Source organism: Sinocyclocheilus rhinocerous, unplaced genomic scaffold (assembly GCF_001515625.1).
Source record: "Sinocyclocheilus rhinocerous isolate Xijiao unplaced genomic scaffold, SAMN03320098_v1.1 scaffold650, whole genome shotgun sequence".
NCBI lineage: Eukaryota > Metazoa > Chordata > Actinopteri > Cypriniformes > Cyprinidae > Sinocyclocheilus > Sinocyclocheilus rhinocerous.
In genome coordinates, this window is record NW_015638019.1 from 157,014 (window position 1) to 170,048 (window position 13,035).

General features: G+C 36.1%; 1 protein-coding gene across 1 annotated transcript in view; it reads right to left on the minus strand.

Annotated features, from left to right (window-relative positions):
• Positions 1-532: 532 nt before the first annotated feature.
• The window catches only part of LOC107749378 (protein kinase C epsilon type-like), a 73,214-nt gene continuing 60,711 nt past the window's right edge, over positions 533-13,035 (minus strand). Inside the window, exons 11-14 of the mRNA XM_016564523.1 lie at positions 5,905-6,101; positions 5,628-5,816; positions 4,560-4,706; positions 533-2,379 (exon numbers count right to left, since the gene is read on the minus strand). Coding sequence (XP_016420009.1) covers positions 2,233-2,379; positions 4,560-4,706; positions 5,628-5,816; positions 5,905-6,101 — 680 coding nt within the window. The 3' untranslated portion in view covers positions 533-2,232. The remainder of the gene's footprint in view (positions 2,380-4,559; positions 4,707-5,627; positions 5,817-5,904; positions 6,102-13,035) is intronic.

Consider the following 13,035-nt stretch of genomic DNA (forward strand, 5'->3'; position numbering starts at 1 on the left):
CTCTATTTTACTTTTGAAATGTGATGTTCTGTTTCCTCGGTATGGGTGTGTGTGTGTGCACATAATCCTCTTGCAACATATCACCAAAACACATAATTTTTCATACATCTTGGGGTTTAATAGGTTAAACAAACATTCACATCCTTTAGATGACAGTACATTTGGCACATAGTAAAATGCTTACGAGATAACGCTAGTGTATCCAGAAAAGAAATACCTCTGTGCACATGAAGCTTCACCATACAGAAACTAAAGTCCAATACCATATGTATATAATACAGCACTATCATACATATGAAACATTTATGTATTTTAATACTGTATGCGCAAATATTCAATATTCAGCCAGAGAAATCTTTGCACTTAATTTAAGAGGTAATTCTTAGTTTATTTACTCTGTTTTGACTTTGAAGACAGACCATGGATGCGTCCTATATATCAAGTTAATTCCTTTACAATTAAAAAGGAAACAACGGGAGAAAATAAAGCTGAACAAGACATTTGGCATGAAACAGTGAGGGTGACAGACAGGAAAGTGCCTGTGAGAGAAAAGGCTTCAAAGACAATCGGCAACATTGACTTAGCTACCGTGATCAACCCACAGACACGTTTAAAAAAAGCAACGAAACAAAAAGAAACTTCAGACAAAAATAAAAGGTCAGCAACCACTTTTAAAAGAACAATAAAACACATCTTATTCAAATCGCCATTGAATTGCTAAAGCAAATGTCATCACATTCCAGAAGGTTTTAATTAGTACGCCTGAAATGTACCCTTTTTTCGTTTCGTTCACCTCTCCTTTAGAGTCTTTCACATTGCACAAGTAAATAATTCAACTACAGGGGGTTCACAAAATTTAAAACAAGACTGAATAGTTTGAAAGATATACGGAGGTGTGTAACAATTGTCTGAAATCAAGTAACACAAAAAGACGCAAAGGAAACAAATGACTTATTGACACAAAAAGGGAAGCGTAGCTACATGTATATTGAATAAATTAAGAGCTCACACATTTTTCCACTACATTCCACAGCTTATGTACTTCAGCAAACTATGTACATGAGAACGGCAGAGAGAAGCATGAGAGAGAGAGAGAGCGAGAAAGCCTTTGGTGAAGCTCTAACCTATGCAACACGAGAAAATCAGCACAAGAGAGAAACCGAAACAGAAACATTTGAAAATAAAGAAAAGAACTAGGGGAAATGTGTTCAGGGTATTGCACATAGATATCAAAAACATGGTTTTCTTTCCATAAACCGATGCTACTCAATAACGACACAATTTGCAAGACCATGCAAACAACTGCCTACTCTAAGAAGCTTTCACAGGCTTTTGGAGTGAATACTATGTACATGTTACGTTCTGTACAAATCGAATGGGCAGCTATGGGTACTGGTCTGTCTGCCCACGACTATACCTTCGTATGCATAGCGGCGGGACACGGCACACACACACACACACTGTTGTCTTTGCACAGTCGAGTGCAAATGAAAAGCCATTGCAAAACAACATGAAAACAACCGTAGAGCTTCAGGAGGGCAAGGGCCTCTCGCTCTCATTCATGCAAACACATGCACACGGACACATACATGTCATGCACACACCTACTCAGGCCGACACTTCGTAACACAACCCATTTACAGCAGGTCATCATTCCAAATGGACCTTTATAACACTGATGGAATATATATATATATACTACAAATGTCTTTGAATATTTTATAAAATTGCTCCTAAAATGTCACCTGAATACGCAAAAAGGCATTTGACTGCACAGCACAACATTTTTCAATTGTCATTTATGCAGGGTAAATTCCTCCTCAAGGGCAAGACCTTTCCATCGAGGGATTACGAAGACCCGACCGGTGCCCGAAATTGTAGTACAATAATTTTTACCGTCAATTTTGGTTTAAGGTAGTGCCTTCCTTCCTTGGGCTCTGGAGAACATTCGTTTTCTGATTGGTTGTCAAACTCGTTGAGGCCTGTGATGAGATCCATGTGTAGTACAGTTTTGTTTTTCTCTTTTTGGAGATTTAGAGAAGAATAAAAGAACAAAAACAGCAGTAAAGAGGAATTGAACCACAGGGACTGGCCGTTCTGCTCTGGTCAGGTCTGAGGCCCGTCTTCAGAACATTTGTGGGGTGTGTTCATGTATTGCGATGCGATGTGGGTTTTTGAGTGTTTGTGGGTGTGTTTAACATATATTTGAGCTGACAGACACCAAGTTAGACTTTAAGACAAAGCCTCCTCTCCGAAGTAGGAGAAGCCCTTGAATTCATCCTGGTTGATTTGTTTGATGATGGCTTCGTCTACTGGCGTCAGCACGGGGTCCTCGCGAGTGAAGTCCTGGTCGAAGTTATTCACATCGCGCTTGGTTTTCTATAGCAAAACAGACACAGAGATACATTATTTTATGAAGGTTTTCTGAGGTTTAGCTTTTAAAAGTTCACTCAAAAAAGAAAATGTTGTGCCGGACTTTTGTTCATCTTCAAACACAAATGAGGACACTAATGAAACCTGAGAGACTCCTCAGGCCTCTGAGAAAGTCCATTAACCCAAAACATTGACACTTTTAAAGTTTATAAAGAGATCAAACAAACCTCATTGGTTCTTGAGGAAGCTCAACTGTACTTGCTAGACATGCGAGAACAGACCTCACTGGTTCTTGCAGAAGCTCAATCGTACTTTTTTGACGCATGAGAAAAAAATCTACCTGGTTCATGCAGAAGAGCAATCGTACTCAGTTTTGGGAAGGTTACTTTAGAAATGTAATAGGTTACAGATTACAAGTTACCCTATTTAAAGCTGCAGTCTGTAACTTTTTTGTGTTCAAAATTTATATAATAAGCGATAGGGATGCACCCGATACCGATACTGGTACTGGTATCGGTATCGGGCCCGATACTGAGCTCCTGTACTCATACTCGTACTCGTTAAAATGCCCCGATACCAAACGCCGATACCACACAGCATGTGATAAGTGCCATATTCAGACAAAGAAACACCGACAACAGACAGAAGAATGGAGTTATTTGAGATTAAAGATGTCTACGAAGTATATGTATGCAATGAATATAAAACATTCAGTATTAATGCCTGTATAGCTGATGTGAGCGAGCTGATAAACAAAGCACGCTGAGTGGATTGAGCGCCTGCGGTACCCAGGAGGGAAAAAAATTATTAAAAATAGTAAACGATGTTTATCTGAAAGTGTAACAATGCAAACAGGTTTTCTGTAAGGGGTAGGTTTAAGGTTAGGGGATAGAAAACATTGATTGGTAAAAGTAACAGAAGTTTATGGAAAGTCCCCAAAAAACGTGTGTGTGTGTGAGAGAAAATTTAAATATAACCCCCTTTGTAATTGTTAACATTTTTACAAGTAACTAATTTAATTACCCTTTTTGTTCTCAGTAACTGTAACTGATTACAATTACATTTATTTTGTAATTAAATTACGCAATTCCATTACATGTAACTACAGTAGTTATTCCCCAACACTGATCGTATTTGTTTGACACGTGAGAGAAACCTCATTGGATCTTGCAGAAGCATGCCTGAGCTTTTGTTTATCACATTTGATGTGAATAAAAGCATTAAATGTGTTCATCATATAAATCAATAATATTTCTTCAGAAGACTTGGATTGAACTGCTTGATTAATATGGATTTGCAACTGGATATGGACGCTTTATGAACTTTTGAAGCGCCAAGTTTTGGTATAATAGACTTTCAATGGAAGGACAGAAATCTCTCAGATTTCATAAAAAATAACATTTGTTAAAATGAAATATGAAAAGGACAAAAGTCCTATGGGTTTGGAACGACATGAGGGTGAGTACAGTAAATGATGACCAAATTTTCAGTTATTTTCATCAAAACTAACCCTTTAAAAAAATTCTGATAATACTAATAAAACAAACAAATGTCTGTATTGCTTAAGATTCAGATTTGGTACCCAGTGCAGTTCTAAGAAGCAGTGCAGACTTTCAGTTAAAAGCCACAGGTGTGTATGTAAATGTAGATACTGTAGAGAATGTGGTGACGAAAACGCCAGCTCAAAGTTACTCAGAGGGCAAGAGAGCATGTGGCGGTCACGTTTTCTCTCAACCTTTCTGTGACCTTTCCATCTAAAGCACCCACTTGTGTACATATACACACATGCGCATACACACAACACACTCAGCCCTTCCCCCCGCCATGGGAAAGCAGAAGTTGACAAGTGCCGTTGTGGCATCCGACTTTCAGTCTAGACCACAAACGCTAAAGAAAGAGGAACACGAGAGATAAAGTCTATGTGCGCGTGCTGTGTCGGGGCGTTTTGCAGAAAAAATGTCTATGAATTGTGATGCATTTCATGATTTACATTTTACATTTATGCAGTTGGCAGATACTTTTACCCAAAGCCACTTACATTGCATTCAATGTATTTACACTACATTTATACCAGTTTGTGTTTTCTTTGGGAATCGAACCCATAACCATGGTGCTGCTAGTGCTATGCTAACTGTTTGAGCAACAGAGATAGGTTAATTCAATGTGTGCGAATCATGTATGCTTACAATGCGAGGTTTAAAGGGGGGCTTGATCTTCCTCTGCTCCAGCAAGACCCAGTCGATCTCTCTGAAGAAAGGGTGGACTTTGATGGCTTCCTCTAGTCCCTGGGTCACCACACAGCCCAGACGCTTACTGGGGCTCTTTGTCATGAACTGAGGAAAGGGAATACATTTTACATTACATAATTCATAAAGAAGGGGTAAATATGAACAGCGTTTAAGGGGCTTTAAGCATTTTTGTGTAATAAATACAAAGAAGATATCACTGAAAATGATGTCTTGAGAAATCACACTTGTCATTCTAACAGCAAAAAAATAAAAATAAATAAGTCAGGGGAGTGGCCCAACTCTTTTTAGCCAATCATAGAACTGTAATGCTTAACAATAAGGTTCACTAGCTAATAATTTTAGTTAATGCCTTAGTATCATAATTTACCAATAAGAATACTTTTACAGCATTTATTAATAAAGGTTATTGTACATTTTTATATACACAAATACATTTTAACATTTAAAAAATTTAACAATATTACCATTACATTAAAAAGACAATGCATAGATTTTATAATTATAATGGAGTCCTAATAAACTAAATTAAAATGAAAAAAAAAATTCTAACTATAAAAAAGATTAAAAACAACGTGCTTTGTCGTAATGATAGCAAAACTACTGAAGAAAATTTTCTTATGAAGTGTTACTCAAAAAACGAGCCAATCAGAAACACTCTTTTGTTGACATGTCTTTGGAGAGAGGGTATGCGGATTGAATCAATAGATGGTTTAATTCATTCGGGTGGAAATTTTTTAGAGCACAAATATTAGAAAAATGGAAATGTATGTGTATAAAATATGCCACAAAATTTGTGTATTTGTAAGTCAGAGGTAAATATACCAGAACAGGGGGATGAATGAGGAACAAAAAGGAGGAAAATGAACAGAGGAAGTTTGGAGAGGTCAGAAGGAAAGTGCAGCCAGGTGTATGACCATACAGTGGAGCTCAGTATATCACTGCAGGAAGAGAAAAGATTTACGAACAGAAGTGGAAAAACAAATGATAAATGATCCAACCGCTTACAGCTTTCAGAATGCTGACGGCTTCTTTACTGAGCCACACGGGATAAAGCACGTCATCGTGGAGAATGGACTCAAAAAGATCGTCCTCATTGTCAGCTTCAAACGGAGGCTGACCGGCCATCATTTCATACATGAGAACGCCCAGAGCCCACCAATCCACCGACGGGCCGTACTCCAACTCCTGCAGGATCTGAACGAGACAGACACAAAAATGGGGTTCAAAATTATGTCAAACACGTCAGCTGTAGGTTATGTTCATTATGATTTACTAAACGTACTTCAGGTGCAATGTAGTCAGGGGTCCCGCAGAAGGTGGTGGTCGTGACCCCATTCAGAATGCCCTCTTTGCACATGCCAAAGTCGGCCAGTTTACAGTGGCCTTCAGCGTCCAACAGAATGTTATCCAGCTTCAGATCTCTGCAGTGACAGGGAAAAAAAAAACAATTAGACCATATTTGAAATTTTTTGTGACTTGCTTAAAGTCTTTAAGAAATTGTCCAGGCTGTTTAAAATGGTTTTATTAAGGGGTCGGCATGCCTGTCAGACAGTAAGCTGACAACTGATCTACAGGACCTTGAGGGCCTGGGCCATTCTGCGAACCTTTACAACAATAACACATGGCACTCTGCCTAATTTATAACTCAAGCTGCTCTCTGTTCCATTTCTGAGATGGCTGCATGCAAGTCTAGGTGTTTGAAGTGCTCAGGGCTGAACATTTGTGTAGGTAAAAACGACAGCAGCCTCAGGTAAGCTGTTAAAACCCTTCACTTCACAACACGCACATCAACATTCTGAGCCCTCATGAAGCCGTCAATCATGTACTGGACAGCTCAATGTTTCTCAAAATCCCCAAATGCAGGCAGAAACGGAAATAATTTTGTTTTTTTAATGTGGTCAATTTCTACAGCTACTTTTAAACTAAAACTACAAAAACATAATAAATAGATTAATACATATATTTACACAGATATATGATTTTTTATCTAATATAGATGATAGATAGACAGATAGGCAGATAGATAGATAGTTAGATAGATAGATAGATAGATAGATAGATAGATAGGACTCCTCTCTACAGCAGTGATTTTAGTATCACTGAAATAGTATTATAGTTTCTATTATATTATTCGTTTTTATTTTTATACTTTCCATTTTCAATTAAAATTTTAATTAACGTTTTGGTAATTTTGCTGTTTTTGTCACTTTTGGTAAAAACCATGCAAATCTTCTTTTTTGTTCATTTTAATTTCAGTTTAAATTTTAGTTACTTTAGTAGGCCTAGATTAAGTTAAACTAAATGAAAATGAGAGTTTTTTTTATTATATTTTATTTTCAGTTAACATTTATTTTTTCAAGTTACGAAAATGTTTTTATGCTCTCCAGCTTAAAACTATGTCATGTTTTACCATAAAATAAGAACAACAACAAAAAAAGAAATTATATTTCGCTAAACAATATTAAAGACTTTTAACCAAGGTTCCCATTGCCAAGTGCAAAAAGATCTCATTCTCATTTCAGAAGATCGCAAAAGACCTTGTTCATGCAGAAAAAAATAAGATACTTTAGTGCAAAACAGAAAAATACCATTACAGTAAAACCACCACAATTGTGAAATATTATTACAGTTTACAATTATTTGAATATATTATAAAATGCAATATATTCCCATGATGGCAAAGCTGAATTTTCAGTGAACATTATTCCAGTCTTCAGTAATCATTCTAATATGTTGATTTGATGCTCAAGAAACATTTCTTATTATCATCAATGCTAAAAAAACTGTTGTGCTGCTTTTTTCTTCAAAAGAGCATTATTTGTCTTTTGTAAGACTATAAATACAGTATCTTTATTGTCACTTTTTAATCAATCTAATGCATCTTTGCTGAATAAAATTTCTTTAAAAAATCTACTGACCTCAGACTTTTGAATAGTACAACACACACAACGACCCCATCAACTTATACTTAAAATCTGCACTTAACATAACTCTGCTGAGTTTTACTGAAGTGATGTGGCTAAAGCCAAAGGAGCACATTACGATAATATCTGAAGTGCAGTGATTGCAGAGACTTGTCCCAGCGCAGATAGTTTGTTTTCTACAGGGGGATGTTTGTGCTCCATGCCGCAGAGTGGAAAAAAAAAACAGTACACATACAGAGGGTGGAGATTTTGTAATGCCATTTTAAAGGTTGAAGGATGAGACCCTAATCCGTGTCAGCCAGGACACAGTCAGTGGTATCTGGCAGAGGGCGTTCAGTGGTAAAATATTTTTCTAACATGTAGAAACATTAAATAATTAGTGGGGGTCACACGACAGTTTGACGTGTTCATATGAGGCATGCCAACCATGTCAGCCAAGTGATTTAGCGCAGTGCCTGCATGGTTTCATGTGGTCAGACAGTTCATTCCTTCATTACAGATTTGCAGGAACAAACACTAATGATTAATATATGTGAAGTGATTTGCATATCTCATAACAAACCGGTATGTGCAGAACCCCAGTATATTCCTTTGCATGTGCACATGTGTGTGTAGTTGTGTGTTACATGCACCTGGACAAACTGGCTGGAACCTGAACGAAGGCAGGAATGTTCAGAGCAGCTAATCTGATTGTCATGCCTGATAAATCCTGTTTTCTCAATCCAACAAGGATGTATTTAACTGGTCAAAAGTGACAGTAAAGAAATTGTTACATTAAAAAAATGCTTTCAGATGCTGTTCTTTCTTTTATAACAGAATCCTGAAAAAAAAATGTATCACCGTTTCCACAAAAATTTCAAATGATAATTATAAGAAATGTTTCTTGAATAGCAAATCAGTATATTAGAATGATCACTTGACACTGAAAACTGAATAATGAATACTGAAAATTCAGATATGCCAAAAGATTTACACCAAAGTTTTAAATATGTGACCCTGGACCACAAAACAAGTCATAAGGGTCAATTTTTAGAAATTTTGAGTAAATAAGCTTTCCATTGATGTATGGTTTGTTAGGAAAGGACAATATTTGGCCGAGATGCAACTATTTGAAAATCTGGAATCTGAGGGTGCAAAATCAAAATTAAAACTGCTGGATGATAGATATTCTTCATTCTTTGACAAACAAGATAATGTGAATTACAGTCAACATTTTTAAAATGTATAAATTGCGGTGTACTGCATTTATTATGAGGGGCTAGAATCCACAGCTCAGTACTCACTACTCACTACTCATGAGTACTTTTAAATAGGCTACTCTTTTACTCTTACTCAAGTAGTTTTTTGGACAAGTACTTTTACTCTACTCACACTACATTTTTTGGAAGGTAATGGTACTTTTACTTGAGTATATTTTTTCAGTACTCTTTCCACCACTGCATATATGACAATAGAAAACGTTTTTTTTTTTATTGTAATAATATTTTACAATATTACTATTTTTAATGTATGTTTGGTCAAATAAATCCAGCCTTGGTACGTATAAAACACATCCTTCAAAAACATACACAATTCTTACTGACCCAAATCTAGTGTATATTTCTCTGTATTTTTACACCCTGTCATTTTAACGAGAGCATCTGGGTGGATTGCACTGATATGGGACACTGCAATTTATTTGAAGACGTCTCCTCAGACGTATCGGAGTGTGGCTGGTCTTTCTGTGATCTGTGCTTTCCTCGAATTGCAGTTAATGAGCCATAGAAGAGTCTTATATCAGTGTACTATTCACCTGAGAATAGAATCTGCTCTGGCTCGTGTAAGAATGTGTAGAGCCATTGTTATCAAAGCCTCGCTGATGTACCGACACCTTCTTCAGATGCAGCATGGCTTCTTTAGGTGAGTGACTGAGGCTGAAGGAAGTGTACTGCCAATAAGCTTCTGTCATGCTCTATCTAACAGATATCATCTTTAATGAGGTAGGTGGAGCAGGAAAGGTTAGAGGAGAGAATGCTGGGTGCCAGAGCATGTCAGCCAATTGGGTACACGAGCCTACAGTGACCTCTTGATGACCCTATGTGTTTTACATGTGTATGTGTCATATTGAGGGATACAGAAGCCGGGGTGTGGCTCATCAGGTGTGCATCTGTTTACACACTTCCGAGATAAGGATTCATATTTCTCTTGTAAAACCTGTCTATCATAAAGTAACATGAGCTGTTGTATTTTTATGATACTATTCAATTGATTAAAGACTACATGCATTTGTAAGGAAGCTAAAGTTCATTTCTCAATACACTTAAAAGTGTAGTCTTTTTTTTTTTTTAATTTTCAGTAAATTTTCATTTTTACCCTTAAAGAAATGTTTAAAATGATGTACACTTACATGATATGAAGACTCCAGTCATATCAGTAGCTTATTAAAAGCTGTGTTTTTTAAAGAAATTAATATTTTAATTTAGCAAGGATACATCGAAAGTGACAATAAGACATTTATAATGTTATAAAGTTTCTATTTCAAACATTCATCACAAAATTCTGGAAAAAACACACACACACACACACACACACACATATAATATATTGAAATGGGAAATAGTAATTTTCAATTACAATAATATTTCACAATATTACTGTTCAATGTACTGTATTTTGATCACATAAACACAGCCTTAGTGAGCATAACAGACTTCATTAAAAATGTTTAATTCTCACAAACCCACTTGTTTTTATATATATAAAAAATGTTCATGCGTGTGTTTTGTGTGTCAACAGTTCGATGAAGCTGTACAGGACAAAGATAGCAACAGAGAGCCAAACAGGCCTGGCCTTTGATGGTTGATTGGCAAAAAAATGTCAACATTTCTTTGCTGGCATCATTGAAGCACAAATCTTTTTGTGAGGCACTGTTCCGACATGAGGGCGGGACAGCCCAGGTTTATGTAACTGTACTATTTTGACAGCAACTATGGAAGTTGGAAGGATTTTAGTGATATGCACTTAACATGACAATAGCCAATAGAAATAGCGGACTGCGGCCCAGCTTCCTGCAATCTAAAGCCAGAAGCTGTCCGCTGTACAGTACAGGTTGAGTTAAAGTGGACTTTGTACCGCTCAGGGATCAACAAATGCTTCAGTGTTCAGGACTTTTCAACAGACACCACTGATCTGATAGTGACAAAACTCACAATAAATTTCTCTCTCACTTTATATATGTAGATATTAATATATTTCTATGTCACGTATTAAGTAAAGACTCTCTGACCCCTTTTGGATTTGTCTTCCACACTTCCTCTGAGCTCCACCGGACAACTGTACACACACATACACATGCCATAATGCATGGTCCCTCGCACATACACATATGTGAATGTACTGTACACACATAATTAGGCCCTATTGAAATGCCTTCCGGTGTTCCCTTTGTGTGCAGAATGATTTTTCCATGGAGTCCCTCATCACTTTAACATGAGGCTTTGCCACTGATCAGCCCCAGTCAAAAAATCTCAGCTAAACATACAAGAACAGAGAGAGAGAGTAAAGTGAGCTAAAGCTGAGAAACAAGATGGTTTACAGGTCTAATCAGACAGCAAGTCTGTACACAGGACAAGCATTGACCTGCACAACAGACCAAAGAGATATAATTTACCACTTCTTTTCTTTGGCTTTCTCATTCTCACTGTCTTTCTCCCCTCTTTCTTAAAGGGGAAAAATCTTTAACACTTTATAATAAGTATACACTAATAAAACACTTACAAATTATTTGCAAAGTATCAGTTTATAGTTAATTAATAGTTTATAGAATCTATACAAATATACAGTCAAACCAAAATTTATTCAGACACCTTCACATTATCCCAGTTTATTCGCTATAGTTTAGAAAATGGTAAAAAAAATAAGACTAGAACTCAGAGTTAGTGTATCAGAACAAATTCATCTTGATAATGCCATCCTTCTGTTAGACTGTCTCACAAATGAATTAGGTTGAATAGCTGTCAGCTGTTAAATTTAAGTACACAATTAGATAATACCAATTTAGGTCAACCAATTAGCAAGCAATGCTTAATTTCGCATTAGCAATTAAAGAAAAAACACTTAAGCAAAACAGGGTCAGATCAAAGTGTCTGAATAATTTTTGGTCCCAAATTTTTATCAATTTTACTAGTAGTCCACTGTATGAAGAATTTTGGGGTATAATATGTCACAGTTTACCTTATTTTGCTATCCTCACTTACATAAATGAACTAGTGTCCTTGCACCCACTAGTAAAAAAAATATGAAAAATTATATCTGGTCTCTGAATATTTTTTGGTTTGACTGTATGTATCATAAAACTATAGAGAGAGTATATACAGTTTGTTCAGTATAAAAACCATTATGCCTATGAAGAGTCCCTGTAAACCACATATGCCAATACATGTGTGTGTGTGTGTGTCCTTAATGTATTTATAAACATTTAAAGGGACAGTAAATATAAATGCAATTAATGTTCAATAAAGGCTGGTTTTTAATTAATGACATTTTCCCATTTTCCGTGACCTAATCTAAAGTGAGAACTATTCACTCCTTATTACAATTTAACAATTCCTTTACTATGAGCTAATTAAACAATAATAATTGGGTTAATTACAGTGATAATAAATATAATATATCTTAATTTATTATAATTTATTCCTGTGATGGCATAGCTGAATTTTCAGCAGCAGATTTCCTTCAGAAATCATTCTAATATGCTGATATAAAGCATTTATTTTATTATAAATGTTGAAAACAACTTAATATTAATATGCTGCTTAATATTTTTGTGGAAACTTTGATACATTTTTTTCAATTTCTTTACTGCCCAAAAAAATCGTACTGACCCCTAACTTTTGAATGGAACTTTTGAATAAAAAATAATCTGTATAACAAGATCTTGACACACTTTGAGTAATCTAATACATGTCGCTCACAGAAATCTGATATACTAGAAGTGTACATTCCGTACTTGTACATATTAGAAGCGTACAGTATATTTTTTAGGATTTCCTCCCTAATTTGTACTCCTCACGAAAGAAGGAGAAAATGTGGAGAGGGTTTGGAATTGCTGGAGGCTAAAGAGGCCTCTCATTCTTCAGAAAGGTGCTGTAATCCACTAATACATCCTACCTCCACTTACATTCGAGTTGAAGTGTACAATTTCTACACGGTTAGTGTCACCAAAAATGAAACATCAAATCAAACTTTCTTAATTTTGTCAATATTGTGGACAATACCAACATGAACATAAATGTGCAATAAGAACGCAAAAACAGTCAATTGTGATTGCAAATTGACTTTAAGGGTGAAGTGTGCATTTTTTCTTTGTTTATTTCTTTAAAATAGGTGTTCTTACGGAGACGTCACGTCGGTGACCGACGAATTGGAATCTCGCTAAGAGAGACCAATCCACTTCGAGTGTAAACTAAACGAGCCAATGCACATTGGCATGCGATGATTGCATCCAGCTG